The sequence below is a fragment of the Taudactylus pleione genome, unplaced genomic scaffold (genome assembly GCF_031769625.1).
Source record: "Taudactylus pleione unplaced genomic scaffold, aTauple2 ptg000116l, whole genome shotgun sequence".
Classification (NCBI taxonomy): Eukaryota; Metazoa; Chordata; class Amphibia; order Anura; family Myobatrachidae; genus Taudactylus; species Taudactylus pleione.
The window spans coordinates 20,800,322-20,817,303 of record NW_028284518.1 but is presented as its reverse complement, the minus strand read 5'-3'; the positions used below and the strand labels follow the sequence as shown (position 1 = coordinate 20,817,303).

The 16,982-nt window shown below is 38.0% G+C and overlaps 1 protein-coding gene across 1 annotated transcript in view; it reads left to right on the top strand.

Annotated features, from left to right (window-relative positions):
- The window catches only part of GMDS (GDP-mannose 4,6-dehydratase), a 718,047-nt gene that overhangs the window by 324,614 nt on the left and 376,451 nt on the right, over positions 1 to 16,982 (top strand). Inside the window, exon 8 of the mRNA XM_088471799.1 lies at positions 5,169 to 5,296. Coding sequence (XP_088327925.1) covers positions 5,169 to 5,296 — 128 coding nt within the window. The remainder of the gene's footprint in view (positions 1 to 5,168; positions 5,297 to 16,982) is intronic.

Here is a 16,982-nt window from a genome sequence, read left to right as displayed (position 1 = left end):
GTGGTATTGTTTGCTAAAATATGCTTAATCAATAGCTGCCTTAATTCTTCAGTAGTGTTTCTCAATTAGTCCCAAATGATAGCAATAGTGTACTGAACTCTCACTAAAATGCCTGGTGTCAAATATGAAAAGGTCTCTTTTCTTTTCTCGGCAACATCCACTCAAAGGGGTATTTGAGAAGACAGGCGTACCCAAACTCACTTATACAGTGGTAGAGAAAGGTGCATAAAGGTTTCTTTATAAGCAGATAGGAATACCACACTCACGACAACCAATATGAATCCATATTTTCCTCCCAATGGGCAAACAGGTTTAAGAAGGTCAACCAAAAAGGAAAAAGCAAGGTGTACTCCGGAGTGAATAAAAAATTATTTATTTTACATTCAAAGTTCCATCATAGCAAAAGCAGACCGGGCAAACCACCCACTTCAATAAAAATGGAACTCGGACCAATTAACATGAAAGTAGATGCATAGGTGTCTTTATAATGGGTGCAAGGTGTGCAGTGCACACGGGCCCCTGGGTCCAGGGGGGCCCACACCACACACCCTGCACCCATTCTTATTAAATACCTCCCTGCAGTTTCCGATGTGCTGCTCCGCAGTGCCGGACAGACGCTGCAGAGCAGCAAAAAATCACTGGTAAAATGGCACCGCCCGTTTTCCCGGTGACCTGTGCAGAAAAGATGTACCTGGGAAAATAGGCACGGATGCCATTTTTTCGGAGACCCACACATGCGCTGTAAATTCTGGCATGAAGCCAGAATCTACTGTGCTCAGTGCGCCGACAGAGAGGAGGGGGCTCAAACAGAGGCTGCACACGAACCCCCTACTCTCTTAAAATGCCCCTGAGTAGATGGTAGATTACCTCAAAGTCTGCATGGAGAAACACAGGATAAAAATCTTCACAGAACCTTCTGAGATGTAAGCTAACAATCTCTGAATAAGACCCTACGTACACAGTTTAATTGAGATACGTTTGGGAGGCAATTTTGGGAACATTTTTATTTCACTCCACTCACTGTTAGGTTTCGGTTATGGCCTTATTGCACAAAAACCTATAAAAGTAGTAATTTCTTTCCTCTGAGAGCAGTCTTTCATGCACACAGTCTGCTTGAGAACCTAATGTTTAGCCTTCATTATCAAAGTAGGAATAGGTGCCCAGATTTCCATACAGGCACATTTTTTTTATTTATTATGGAAAAAATTTATGGAACAGCGCCAAGTAATAAATACCTCACCCCTAAAAATACATATATAAATCCCTAAATAAATTAGGCTAAAGTTTGCCTATAAATATACACATATATGTAACTCGCAGTGCCCCAAAGTTAGGGCTTCAGCTCACATCAATATTCATTTTAATACACTCTGGTAGCTATTTATCAATTTCACTATATGTACCCTATTTATTAGCGTACAGTTTTTGTGTATTTTTTTTTCCAGAGATGGCAACTATGCAGACTGCAATCCCCAACAGACATGGCATAATGATTGAATTATTACAATTCTGTTGTGTTGTGTTTTTTAAAAATACCTTATAATTAATGTTCCACAAAAAAATAAATCTAGAGCAATATGTTACAATAAAATGTATTAGTATGAAACCTGTGCAGTGATATATATGAAAGGATGTTAGGGCAGACCTTAAAAATATCTAGCGACAATAACATTATGGACTATGATGATGTAGAGGCCTCAATCTAATGATAGTGAAGATATTTTAACCTTTGTCTCCAAAAAATATCAGTGAACAATCATGAACATTAATGGGTATATGGGGAGCAATAAGCTACTTATTGGAAAAAAAGTGCGTATTGTGCGAATAAATACTTATCCTATTAACCGCTGTTTTCGTGGGTGCGAATTTTACTTACCATTTAACACAAATTAGTTATCACCACCTCCTGAGCAGCTGACAAGTTGGGGAAACTCCCTATTTTAATGTAAAAATGCCGGGATGTGATTCAGAACCACTGGGACACCATCCTTCATGAATAATCAGGCAAAAATAATTTTATAATTCGCTTAATTTGGCCAATAATGACATGTCATTTTTGGGGTGAAAATGTACAAAGTGCTGGAAAATGTGTTCATTGATGTGGGACAGGTATATGGGGGTGCTAGAGTATATGGATGGGACAGGTGTTTTTAAGCTTGCAGATGGGTGTTATAGGCGTTTTTTAAGTGTCTTTAAATTACATGAAAATTTACATTTAGACATTTTTATGCAACCCCAATTTAAGTAGAACGTTTATTTTGCCAAAACACTTGCCTTCTATCATTATTTGACTGTTTTAGAAATATGCATAAAACAGCCATTTAACATAATTTAAGAACTCCCAAAATTTTTGACTAGGACCACTAATACACTCCTATACTGTTCTCCTATATCACTTTGCCTTTTTTTGAGGTACTGATTTCTCTATTTTCACCTTCTCTTACCGCGGTTAAAAGCAGGAAGAATTATCGGGCGAATGCCTCTACACCACTTTTGCAATTGGATTGCGTTAAAAACGGGAGCGCACATAGACGCAATAAGTTATCGCGCAATGGTGAGATAACTTCACATGCAGCAAATTAATGCTTTATCACAGCTAATTGATTTCCCCCCTGCAGTGGCGTAACTAGGGCAGGGCGAGCGGGGTGCGTGCCCTGGGCGCCGTTGGACCGGTGGCGCGGGGGGCGCCGCCGGCCACGGTACCGGCCCGCCCGCCCTAGTTAGCCAGTGTAGCGCCGACCGCAATGAGTGCGGTCAGCGCTACACATTTACACAGGACCGGCGCTAGGCTTCAGATAGACTCTCATTGACTGCTGCAGCACCCTCCTGCAGTGGGTAATGGGACTGACGTCATGACGTCTGTCCCATAATGCTGAGCGCGCCAGCCCGGGCGGGAGCGGCGTCGCGAGCAGGACCAGGAGCAGAGATTCAGGTAAGTATATTTTTATATATATAATAATTTTTTTTTTAAACCTATCTGCACAACGGGGAAGGGGGGTGGCTACTACTGGAGGGACCTCTACTGGGGGAGGGGTGGGTACTACCTGGGGGGACCTCTACTGGGGGAGAGGTGGCTACTACTGGGTGGACCTCTACTGGAAGAAAGCAAGTATGGATAACGTATGTGTCTAATTAATGAGTAGTTGATGTTGAGATGCCATATTGTGTTTTTATTGTTTTACCATTAAATAATTAGCAGTAAGGTCACATGCTGTGAATAGTATCCTGTCTTAGGAACGGAAGTGATGTTGTTAAAAAAAAAATACCTACAGTGTGCAATTTTAGAGATCAGAATCACATCAACTTAAAAAGAACATTGAACTTGTGACCTTTTCTGACCTAGCAATAGCTACATACGGTTGCAACATTCATCTACTATTTGGGTTGTTATTGGCTGTAGTTCATTGACTATTCAACATACCTGTTAAATCTGTACACTCTCTTTATAAGACTCACTGTTTCTGGCTGCTTGCAGTGAACTATATTGTCATTTGGTCTCTCACTGTACATTTAAATCTGATTGTAGATTGCCACTGGAAAATGATCCCTTCCGCTTTATTATACACCGTAGAGTTTAACAAAACTGGATGTCCAGCCATGTGCCTAGGGGGAGAAAATGCATAGGTAGATTGTGAGAGCACATGGGTATTGTAAATACTTTTTATGAGCAAAAGTTTAATTTCCTTTAAATCCCATTTACCAATAAAACTGTGCTTTTTTTGTTTGCAAAGAAAGTGGGAATGATCCTTTTGATATATAATACCATTAAAAATATTTTAGTTTGTTTTAAGCATTTGTCTGTGCAGTGATATAATATGTTTGGCACTTGCATTCATTCTGCATAGTTATTCAGTAGCACATCTGTTTGCTCTGATGTTTGGCATATTTTGCCTGGCAGAAGCTCCCTGTCATCTGAATATTCATTTAAATAGAGAATGCAGTTCTTCACACCTATGCTGCCAAACACAATATCACAATGAAATGACAAAGGGCGATTAGTTGTTATTTTAACTTGTTCAGCTATTATTATTCTACATATTCAAAGAATATTGTCTAGTTATCTCACTGTTATTTGGACAGCTAAGGGAGACGTGATAAAACATATTGAGATACTGAGTAACTTGCTAGTTGGGGACCATTTCCGAATTCCATTTTCAGCTCCTTGTGACCTTAGATAGTCTTATTTGGAATTATTAATAAACACTATTACTTTGCCAAAATATTTCAACTCTTGTTAAATTAGAAATGTTGATGCTGTATCAATGAATAGTTAATAAGTGTTCATTTATTGAAACAAGACCTTTAAAAAACCTTCACATCAAAAAGTACGCATGCACTGGTTTGGAGATATTGCTTCAGAATTAGCTGTTTAGGTTTGCTGTGGAATGAGATCATTTTATACCATCTTATATAATTTTATTTTTTTATATAATTTCATTTATCATACACTGATGTATTTGATATGGACAACCATTCAGTCTTTTTACTGGTTTGCTGATATATTGTCATAATTGTGCAAACCTACTCCCACATTATACAAAGATAGCAAACATATCTTTATTAGTTTATAGAATTAGACTTTATTATTCAGCATACTATCTTCTAGCACTGTACTACAGTATGTTGCTAACAGTTGTTTTGTCCTTCACAAGTCTATGAAATCCACACAAGAATTACAACACTCTCTGAAGTATTCCATTATTCATTTGCTTGAAAAATTGCAATATTTTACAAGACTTTGCCAGCTGCTTTATTAACAGGCAAAAGTGTATTCCTATTTGTTCTTCTTTCTAAAGCTAGGGTGGTCTTAGATGTCTGTCTTCCATAGTAGTGTTTCCCTTTGTATAACCTTTTGCATTTTATGTTTATAAACTGACATTCCAATTGATTTTCCTTGGCCTTCTGCCTAGATTGAATATTAAAGCAGCGAATTAGGAATGCTTAAGAAGTTTTAGAGAGAAAAGAACTTGCGACTCTGGCAATTGAAGCTTCTTAGCTTACTCAAATGATGAACAAGATGCCATAGTTATTGGAGGGGGGAGGTATGGATCAGAGTTGGGGATTGAGGAATAAAAGAATTTGCTGTGAGGTGGAGGACTAATGGTATCCTGCCAGACATTAAGTCCTTGGTGGGAGAATTCTAACAAACTCTTTTATCTCTATTCCAGGGGCAAATTTTGTAACCCGAAAAATTAGCCGTTCAGTAGCTAAGATTCACCTCGGACAGATGGAGTGTTTCAGCCTTGGAAATCTGGATGCCAAAAGAGACTGGGGTCATGCCAAGGACTACGTTGAGGTAGGCTACTAGCCAGAATCCCTTCATAATAACAGTCATTTTGTGTGGTTGGAATTCTTAATACACCATCGCTAAATAAAACTGTCTGACCTACAGGGGGTATCTTGTGATTTTTCTGCAAGTGGAGGAATGCTCAGCCAGTTGTCTTCTCAATCTCAGTCACTAGAATAGAGATTTACCCTAGGCGTGACCTGAACAGAAAATAAATATTTTAATGCTGAGAAATATTGAAGGTTTACATTTTTGTGCTGAGTTCTTATGGTCAGATTAACTGTGCAGCAGTGTGTGGTGTTTTAACAACTTTACACATACACAAGCCTGTATTAAGCCTTAAGTGAAACCAATTTAAATATCAGACCTTGTTGTAATGGTTTCTTATGCATGATCCTAAACATACTTTAAGCAATATGGCTATAATGTCATATTCTATGTGTGTTTTGTGTTTTTGTAAAATATACAGGGCCTACCTATTTGGAAGAAAAACAGTATTGTTTTACTGTTTGTTTGTTTTTTTGCGATTTTCTCACCTAACACTTGGTGCTTATGCTCTGTTGCTTAATTGGGTGTTATGGCCACCAATGTATCAATGTATATTATTCATGTTCTTGTCCTTCATTGTTTTGTATTTTACTGTAAGTCACTTTTTTTGTTATGTACCTTGTAAGGCGCTGCGGAACACTTGGCACCATATAAATAAACGATGGTAATAATAATAATAACAATTGAAGTAATGGTGATAGTTATCCCTTTCAAAAAATGATTGTATGTGTTTATGTATTTGGGTAGTAAAATATTCCTGATGGTAGCTGACACTATAAAGGTTGGGAGGATTGTTTATAGAGCTATTGATATACACATACTTGAACTTTTATCTTTCCAATGCAACCTTATTCATTCACTAATTTGGTGGGAAACGATATTTGCACAATGAATTCTAAAATGTACACACTTTCTTTATTGCTTATGGTATCGTTGGCAATTAGGTGGGTTTTGCACATAACAGTGACCTCTTTAGTCTTAATGTCTTCAGTGCAGTTTTCTGCCTTCCACTTGAGAGGAAATTTATGCTATAAACCAGCAAGTAAGCATATTCTCGTTTCAATATCTTCACAATGTTTGTCAATTGGAGGAAAGCAACCCACTGGCTGACTTCAAACTTGAAAGGAAGCTGCAGGTACTCCTCCTCCTGCTGTGTGAAATTATACAATGTAAAGGTTACATCTAAAATTAAGTTGTTGGTACAATACCATCTGCTGACAAAAACTAGTTTAGCTAATACTACAAGCATTTTTTTTTTTTTTTTTTTTTTTTTTTTTTAGAGTTTAGGGTATGCATTAGGGCATAGTGAGTGTTTAATGTCTGGACCATTGCCAGTACTTACTTACATTCTAATAGTCTGTCTAAAGGCGCATTGCTTGGCATTGGGGAGGGGAAATGTTTGTTTGGTTTTTTTTGTTGTTGCTTTTTTTGCAATAGCAAATTATGGGGACGGAGTCTCTCCTAGCAAGCACTGAATGGAGTTACATACATTTGGGGCTTTGCCTGATGTCCCAGTTTTTCCATTTTAGGGAATATAACTGTCGCCTAACTCCAATGGTATAAACAGGCAGACTAGATGGGCCAAGTGCTTCTTATCTGCCGTCAAATTCTATGTTTCTATGTCCTCTCATATTACAGTCACATATAATGTTTTACTGTTACATATGGCATGGTGAAGTATTTTGTTTTAAGCCTAGTACACTGTGAAAACCGCATTTAGGACCTGATTCAGATTTGGAAATAGAGTAAGATACAGCAAGTAACTGTGTACCTGGACAAAGCATGTAGGAATGCAAGGGGTGCAAATACATACTTTCTTTTTCAAGCAGGGTAAATACTTGCTGCTGTTGCATGTAGCCCACACATCATACTTGCCAACTCTCTCTCATTGTCAGGGAGACATCCGGAATAGTAGCAAACTCCCTGAAGAGTCTAGCAATCTCCCTGATTGCACCTTACCCCCAATTATGTAACTATTATATACTTGGGGGAAAAAAAATTATATATATATATATATATATATATATATATATATATATATATATAATTTTCATTCAAATAAGATCATCAGTGCCATGTCCCTGCATATGTTATAAGGTCTCTCGTGGCCACTTATATGGAACCACTTGCAAAAACACAATACACGTAGATCTTAATTGCTTTGGGGCTCATTTACATTAGGATGTAAGTAAATTCTATGACACGCCTCTCAGATGTAGCAGTATACATCCACTTTACTGCCGCGCTCATAGGTGTTGCTTTTACAATCTCCCTGAAATGCTTATTCAAAAATAGGCAAGTATGCCACAGATGCTGCGCAGCTTTATTTTTATACTGCAAAGTAGATTTTAGTTTGGACAGGCCCCTCCAAAATCTAAATCTCTCTGCATATTTTAAATCTGCCCCCCTGCAGTGCAGCATGGTTTTACCAAGATGCTCAGTTACTTCCTCGCTCTTGCTTTATTCCAAAATCTGAATCAGGACCAGAGTATATAAAAGACCCAATTTAAAATGGTGGTTCATTACGAATGCTGTGAGAAAACATAAGATGGACCAGTCTGGGTGTAGTAGGATAGACCTATTAACTGCATATTCTCACACACACATACACGTGTCAGTTTTGTATTTATATTCAAAAAAGATGCAATTATACTAGGGTTGTTCTTGTTATACTGTAGCCTGTTCACTTACTGTAACAAAGGAGAGTGTGGTGGTTTAAAACTACCGCACTTCACCAGGCGATATTCACCTCCAAACCACAGGATTTACTATTCAGCAATTGGATGGTAGTTGCCACTGGGTTAGTCATAATCGCTGCTAAAAAAATGTTGAAAATTTACCAAAAAACTTGGCATTAATAGAGCAGTATTTATTATATTTAGGGAACAATTTAAAATTGTTGATTTAAGTCATTAACAAAAAATTTGTGTTGTGGGCATTATTTATAGAGCCATAAAATAATAATTGTTATGTAAAACCGCTGTTTAGAGAATCTCCCCCATAGTGTCTGGTATCCTGTCCACAATTCTCCCATGCATAGTTATGTGGTGATTGGCTGGTAAATCTATGGAACTGATTAGCGTATCACAGCCATGGTGGGCATGCAGATAGTGATATCACCTGATATAGATTGAGTAGACTGCATTCATAACATACCCTCAAATGTTTCAGTTTTTGTTTTGGATTTGGGTTCTTTTTTAAAAAACTAGAAAAAGTTTTTAAAAACTACTAAAATCATGTAATTTATGCAATCCAATATTTAGATTTAAAATCCAAATTCCAACCACCAAAAGATCAGAACAGTGACGCAGATTTATCTGGATTTCCTCAGGAGATCAGAACTGCAACTTGGATTTATCCAGATTCTCAAAATTTGGGTGGATTCGGATTTCTGGAGAACCGAACCACACATCTCTATATTGATATAGCTCCAGTATATTCCATTGCTCTTTACAAATGGAAATACCTTTGCAAAACAATACTGGGTAGTAAAAAAAACAGAGGGTTAAAAGGCTCCTGCTTGCAAAATTTACAATCTATAACAGTTATTAGCAGCACCTTCATATCACAGCAATGGGAGATGAGCGTGCTGATCTTACTTATTAGGTTTCATAGTGGAACAAGCCATTTTGCACAAGTGCACACAAGTGTTGGGTGGACCGTGATGTTTCACTTTTGCTTTGTTTTGTAATGCATTTGTAAATTCACATTTTGCTAAATTTGTAGTCTGAATAGAGATGGAGCAGTGGATCCATAACTCTAAATTCATTCTACGTGGTGTTGGTGGGAATAGGGTGTGGAAACACTTAATTTACCACTGAATAATGTGAGTATTTTGCTGGTCTATAATGCTGGCCTTGTGTGATTGTTAGTGAGACAGCACTGCATGTAACTGGGTCATTGCCATGGTTGTGAGTAAGGAAGTGGTGGCAGACAGGAAGTTACAGGCCTTGCGCTAGACAGTGGATGAAGCAGGGTCTCGAGTAGCATAGTGTAGTGATGTGAGGCTCAGACTGATGGGGGTAGAATGTTTGGTGAAACTTAACTCTATATAAATCAAAGGTTTTTTTTTTATTTCCTGTAGCTTTGAATGTGCATATACACACTTGTAGCAATTTGCCCCCCTTAGACATATGGATCTCTGCACTGTCATAGGGTTTCCTGTCAATTTTAGTAGTTTATTTCCTATTTCTGACTACGTTGAGCCTCATTGTGTATAGTAAGTAGATTTATTTTTGTATCCTTCTACCTATCTTACACAAGCCTTGTGTGTCTCCTGAAAGGATTGTTGCAAATTGTTGAGACCTGCATTAAGCCAAAAAGAGACCAAGTTTGTCTGTAATGTGGGAGGTGCCCTATCTGAGCTTGCCAAAGTAAAGTATATCTTCCAACTATCACCCTAGACAAAGTCATGTTATCCGGGCCTCCTGTCAGTGTATGTAATGATGACTATGGCCATAATCACATATTTGGAGGAAGCGTTGAGATTGGGCTGTGAGAATTATTTCCTCAAGCAGAAAAATGGGGCTCATTTATGGTTCACATATTATAGGGCAATTATTGAAAACTGTTCTTGGTAGTTAGAAACATTTGGATACTATGAAAGGGCTGCCAAATTATTATAAGTGTATTTGAAGCAGCTCCATTGTCCCTTAGTTCACTTAACCTGATATTCGTACATGTTTGTGTGTGTTTGTATCTTAAAAAAATAAAGACCATTTGTAATTGGTCTGACTAGAGAATCTGTACAGGTTACACACTAGCCACAGTTCCAGTTTTCAGAAACATCTGAGTTAGTTGCAGTCCGCCTAACTCTTGTGTGCCTGAAAGTGATGGCATATGCACTGCTTGGATGGGAGTCTTTGTTCTGTGATGGACACATAAAAATGGCATTCAGTTTACAGAAGGATGGACTTTCAGGAATTCTCCCTGGACAGAACTGCTCACACGTTGACTAATTTTGATTATGTCTTTCATTGCTGCTCATGTTTTCATTGCATCTTTAAGCTGTGAAAATAAACAATCGGCAGCTGTTCAAGAGCTTACTACTTCTCTTGGTTATAGGAGTCATATCCCAGTTAATCACTCAGTGAAACCTTAGACTCACATAATCACTGCAGTAATAAACCAAATGGTAAATAGATCCCCCACCCCCAGCAATGACTTGTATCATAGGGAATAGAAAAGTACCCAAATGTGTATATTTCAATAACACACTCATCCAAAAGGTAATATAAAAAGAAAATAACCTGAGCAAGCAGTATTTTGTAAATGCCAAACTATAGTTTGTTAAAGATGCACTTATTGTGTGTGATAAAGCATACTAACCATTTGTTTCATAGTATATAATTCTATCTCTTTGTGAAGGCCCCCACCCCAAAAGTTTGTTATTTTTTTTTGCCATAAAGGCCCTGCTTCTCCTATGTGAACACTACATTCAGGTTCCCTTCACAGACTACACTTAGCTTGAGATCTGTTCTTTGGGCTCAACAGTCCAAAGAACCATGAAAAGTGGTAGGACATTCCTGCAAGTGCTAATCATCTGATCTAGGGACTTCTGTGAAAAGCATTTGGGGGCATATGTTTCAAAGCTTGATGTGAGATAAAATTGTGAAATATAGATCTCCAACCAATCAGCTGAAAACTATCATTTCTTAAACGCAGCCTGCAAAATGTAAGTTAGAAGCTGATTGGTGATGTATATCTTACAATTTTATCTCACATCAAGCATTGATGCATATTATTATTATTACTACCACCAGGTATTTATATAGCGCACATATATTCTGCAGCGCTTTTATAGAGAATATTTGGTCATTCACATCAGGCCCTGCCCCAGTGGAGCTTACACTCTATATTCCCTATCACATGCGCGCACACATACACACTAGGGTTAATTCTTGTTACATATGCCCCTTGGAGTGGTCAAACCCCTGAAATGTGATACTAGTAAATGGCTTGTGGTGTTATTTGAACCTTCTCCCCTATAGTGGCTATAAAAAGTACTACTACACCCCCTGTCCCTTTTTTTTTTTTTTTCCCCTACACCTTAAAATCCAAATCGGTTTTTATCACTGATCAAATAAATAGCTTTTTATATGAGGGAGGTCCTAGAATGAAATCCTTCCACAAAGACACCCAGAAAATAGTATTCCAAATTTATTTTACTATAAATATATGTATTTATTGTACATAAAATATTTAAAAACGCACATCACATTTAATAAAATGGGTACCCCACTTGTGGTGAATTGACAAAACAGACTTTCTGTCTCACCCTGTGATCGGGTGTGAGCTCTCGACATATAAGTCTGTATATGATAACCCTACACGTTTCGTCATTCAGACTTCATGAGGGGTATAGTTTTAAAAATAAATAAATACAAAATGGTTGTCTTACAGATGCGGAAAAGAACAATTTGCATGATAAACTCATAGGACATAGAACATCATGCATAAATTTAAGTTGAAAAACTAAAATACATACCTAACAATAGTTATCAATGTGTATGAAAAATATTAATGTTCAGTCAATCATGATTAGTAGCAATTTCAAGTTATCAGGCACAGAAATAACCCTATTAATATACATGTATCTCTTAGAATAAACATACTTTGTTGTGAAACTGTTACAATATACATATATTAATATAATTTAGATTATTGTGCACTAATGAATAAGCTATCATGTTTAGCTAATATAGCTAGCATACTTATAAAAACTAGGTTTCATATGCCATCATTATTTGCTTATACCATTGTTTGAGTGCTATATATCAACATTATTTAATATGTTAATATAATTTCTAACAGTTTTCCAATCCACATTAAATGCATTCTCTGTGGCTTAAGACGCGGGTAACTCGTAGTTTCCGGGCACTTAACGTGGAATCTATGGGTTAATTTGCGTTAAGCTTCGAGTTTAATGTATGGGAAAAGTGCATATTAATTGAATAGCTCCGAGCCTTAAACCCAGAGCTTTATCCGCGTGGGAAGCTCCTCAGATAATTGAATCTGCCCCCATGTGTACCAAGTTGCCCAGGACAGTCCCATTTTTTTGACACTGTAGATTTGTAAATTGGAATGTTTGTTTTTGTCAGAATAACATTAATTCTACACATAGTTTAAGAGCAACATAATCAAATAATAGTTTTGCTTAATATGGCATATGAGAAAAGCTATGGGTGATATATATGGACTGAGTAAACACAAATATGTCTATAATGCGGATAGTATTAATAGTACGTTCCTGTAACGTGCAAACAAAACAGCGATACTTGATTGTGAATGTTAACAATTTTCACTTATCTGTTAAATAGTGTGTTTCTGACAATTTATATTCCTGTCCAAATGTACATTCCCAGACTAAGATAGAATATATAAGTAAGCCATATGGGTATATTTCCTGTGCTTCAGTTAGTTAATGTGCATGATTATAAGGGCCACCCCTAAGGTTTAAAAGTGCTCTTTTTACATCGGTGGTCTTTCAAATTAACAGGGCTGATTGGAAAAATTAGATCATGCTGTAATTTCTTTCAAGTTTATAGTTTCCAGCTTCCATAACATTGTTGCATAAATGAGTCTGACCTATTTGGTAACTGTCTTCATGTTTCTAAAAAAAACTACTTGCTACTTGGCTGATATTCTGCCCCCCAGACTACAGAGGAATTTACATATTATATTAGAGATGTAAAGGCATATCAGCATAATGTATCATATCTATATTTGTTTATGGATGATATAAATTAAATATTCAGTAGCATGATGTTAGTTTGAGGGTAATGTTCAAGGGGATGTAGTTATGAGATCAATGGCCACAAGGCTGCTGGTCACGATACCGACATCCAAACCTCGACAAGGGATTTACGATAGGCGTCGAAATACTGACGCCAGAACGCCGAAGGACCAGCCAGAACGAGGTAAGTCCAGGGCGTCCTAAGTGTTATCCGTGTGGTGGGAGGGTTAAGTTTAGGGAGCGTAACTGGTTAGGTTTTGAGGGGGGGGGATTTGGGTTAGACGTCTCTAGGGGGGTTTAGGCACCCCCGGGGGGGGAGGTTAGGGTTAGGTACTACCCCAGGAGGGTTAGGTTTAGGGTGCGGTAAGGGGGGGGTTAGGCTCCCCCACAGGGAGCTTAGGGTTAGGCACAACTAAGAAGGGTTAAGGGAGGGAGAGGGGTAGGGATAAGGTACTTAATTACCCTGTTGGGATCTTCTCCAATTGGGCTGCCAGCGTCAGGATATGAACTGGTGGCTATTCAGCTGCCGGAACTTCACACCCATTCCATGTTCAAGTACAACACAGTATAATACATTTTTTGACTGGGAATTATTTGCGATTGATGTCATTGTGCATATATTATATGTTTTGGCTGGTAAAGTCACAGAACTCAACATCAATCTAAAACAATGCAGTGGATGAAATATTAATAATGTAATATACATACTGTTGATACATTGATATTATAAAGATATTCATGGAGACTGTAGGTTTTGTTAGTCTTTTTCAATTTACTAGTGTTGACAGTGATTTTAGCTACATAAAACCTCAAGTATTATATGTACTCTTCAGGTTATGGTGATCAGGCTCATTTTGTGTGTCCATGGTTTTTAAAAACAGAACAATTGTGAAAAATATCAACAGTATATAAGGATTGTGCCGAAAATTCCAAATCCTTATATACTGTATACTGTATGTGAACAAGTTTGAATTCCGCTTGACTTTTTTTTTTTCGTACAAGCAACTCATGTCCTTAAATTGGTTGTTGATCAGAATTAACGAGTCCCTTTGCTAACTATAGATGTGTTCATATACATCTACCCACCTTGCGCGTTAAACAGCCCTTCTAGTCTCGCCATGCCCTGGGGTACCTCTGCAGGGCAGAGCTTCTTTTCATGCGACTTTTTACCTTCAAATTCATCTTATTTGCACAGGGGTGCGGATAGAACGCACAAGCAGCTTCTGCTAATTAAAATGATATGCAGCATGCATATGTCCTGAGTGCAACTGCGGATGTATCTACATGCGAGATGCTATGTTAGTGTTACAGCCGCTGACACTGTAACGTAGTAATTCACATGCAGATACACCCGCAGCAGCACTCAGGACATAGGCATGCTCTGTATCATCTAAATAAGTAGAAGCTGTGTGTTCGTTCTATTCGCACCGCTGTGCGAATAAAATGTATTTGAAGGTAAAACGTCACACAAAAAGACGTTCAGCGCTACCGAATCACACAGCACTCAAGCGTTATGTGCAACTCGACTAGTACCGCACGGAGGATAGATGTATTTGTACACATTGTAGCTGTGTTAGACTCCAGTACAGCATATTAAACCCTCATCATATTGTGCCAGGCCATTCATTGGCGGTACAAAAACTCAATATATGTGTGTAGTCTGTCAGTGAGTGTGTAGTGTGTGTAATACTATAATATAGTGGTCTCCAATGTTAATTGGGGTATGAGCTACTGTAGAAAAATTAAACCACCTGAGAGCTACTAAAATGGCCGGAAAAAAAGATATCAAATGATTGAAAGTAATTTAATGAAAATGAAAAAAAAAGTTTCATAGAAAATAAAAATACATTTAATTATTATAGTGATATTGTTGTAGTTTGTAAATAGAGTTTAAGCACAGGCACATTTTAGTGTTAATTACAGGCTCCAAGGAGGTACGTGCAGTAGCGAAGCAAAAGATATAGGATGGCTGCTGTGTGATTTTCTGGCTGTGCTGGGCGGGAGTCACTCGCTCCGCTGTAGCATAGACGCCGTGGGAGGAACCATGGGGAAGCACGTCAGGTGATTGCGAGCAGCGTTTTTTAACCACTGTGCCGAGGCACACTAGTATGCCCCGAGTGATTGTCAAGTGTGCCGTTGTGGTCAGCTCAGCGCACTTGTACTGTAGTGTGTTTTATTCCTGAGGAGGCCAATGTAGTGTGATTTATTCCTGTGGAAACTAATGAAGTGTGTTATTCCTGTGGAGGCCAATGTATGTTTTTTTTCATTGGTTACACACGCCGCATCGCTGGTTTGTGTGCCTTGGCAATTTAAAATCTTGTGTAGTGTGCCTCGAGTTGAAATAGATTGACAATAAAAAGCTGTAGACGCTGCGGCAATCACCTGACATGCTCCCTGTGGCTCCAACCATGTCATCACTGCCATGAGGGAGCACACGTCAGAGGTCACTTCCTCCTAGTTGACTTGGCAGTACTGCAGCTAGGTGAACTACCAAAATTAAGACCGCGAGCTACAGGTTGGAGACCACTGGTATAATATATATAATATAGTATTCTATGTCAATAACTCAGCTTAAAATAATGTGGTATATTACAGAGACCAAGACCGAAGAGCGCCATGTTTAGCCATTTCCGTCGCTTTATTACACTGTCCCCTTTATGATTTTAATTTCATTGTTGTGTAAGGAAACATTTATTTACTAGTTATTACATTTTTTTTTCTTTAAATTAGATGCTCATTATTTCTGCTTCTTGTTTGTCATTGTTATTTGTGATTCTTAACTTATCTCTGCTGTTTCATAGGCCTGTTGTAGCCTGCGACTACACCAAAAAAAGGTCCATCTTGCCTAGTCCACAGACTCCCTCTCCTATATTGTTTTCTGTTCACATGATTTCAGTATTGTATTCTTAGTATGTGGTATCATGATGATGGCTGGTAAAGGCTGTACAACCTAAGCTTGCTGTGCAGTTTGTATGTGTGTATACACATACATACATACATACATACATACATACATACATACATACATACATACATGAACCGGCATTCAAGTGGCAAATAGAGTTGATTGTCTGAGTGCCCTCCGCAGTTTGTCTCGCGCTGAGACACGCTGTAATATAGAAATCCACAGGTGGCACTACAGACAATAGTTAAATGAAGAATAACATAGCTTTTAAATGCTATATAAATAATATAATTTATTGTTGTTAGTTTGTTTTATTTTTTTTTCATTGGTTCTTTAACCAAGTATTTGAAAACCCCCTTTTTAAAATCCTGCGTTTACCACTTTTTTTTTATCTTTTTGTTTAAGCAATAGTGTATTCACTTTGCAGTAAGTACAGTGTATAGCTGGATATTTTAGTTACCAGTATGAGACTAGTGGTGAACTACAGCACATCATCTGACCTTCAAAGTTCACTACTTGCAAATTGACACGCTGCTATGTGACCTCTGCATAAGCTGGTAATTGTAATTCACACAAACTGTTCTTGGGTGGTGTGGAGATCACATGGCGTCTTGTGTAGTAGATTTCAACTCGCACAAATAATGCGCAAGTAGTTAGATCTTCATGTTGTTGACCAATGGCTTAACTGATTTTAGTTTGTGACAGAAATTATCTATCACAGCAATGGGATTCATTGTTGGCTTGAAGTGTGGGTAAACTCCTGCTAAGTCTGATATAAAGTTTTATGTATGTCTTTTCTTTTTTTGTTCTGTGCTTACTCACAAAACAGTGTGACACTTACGCATGTATGCAGGTTCAGTTGCAGCTTGCTCTTATTACTCCTTAGACTAGAGAGGGGAAATGAGGGAGGGATGGAGCGGTGTGCACGCATAAGTCGAGTATAGTAAGGGTGAGTTATCAAAATGCAACTTGGTCAGTTAACAACATAGACTTTTATGCACCTGTCA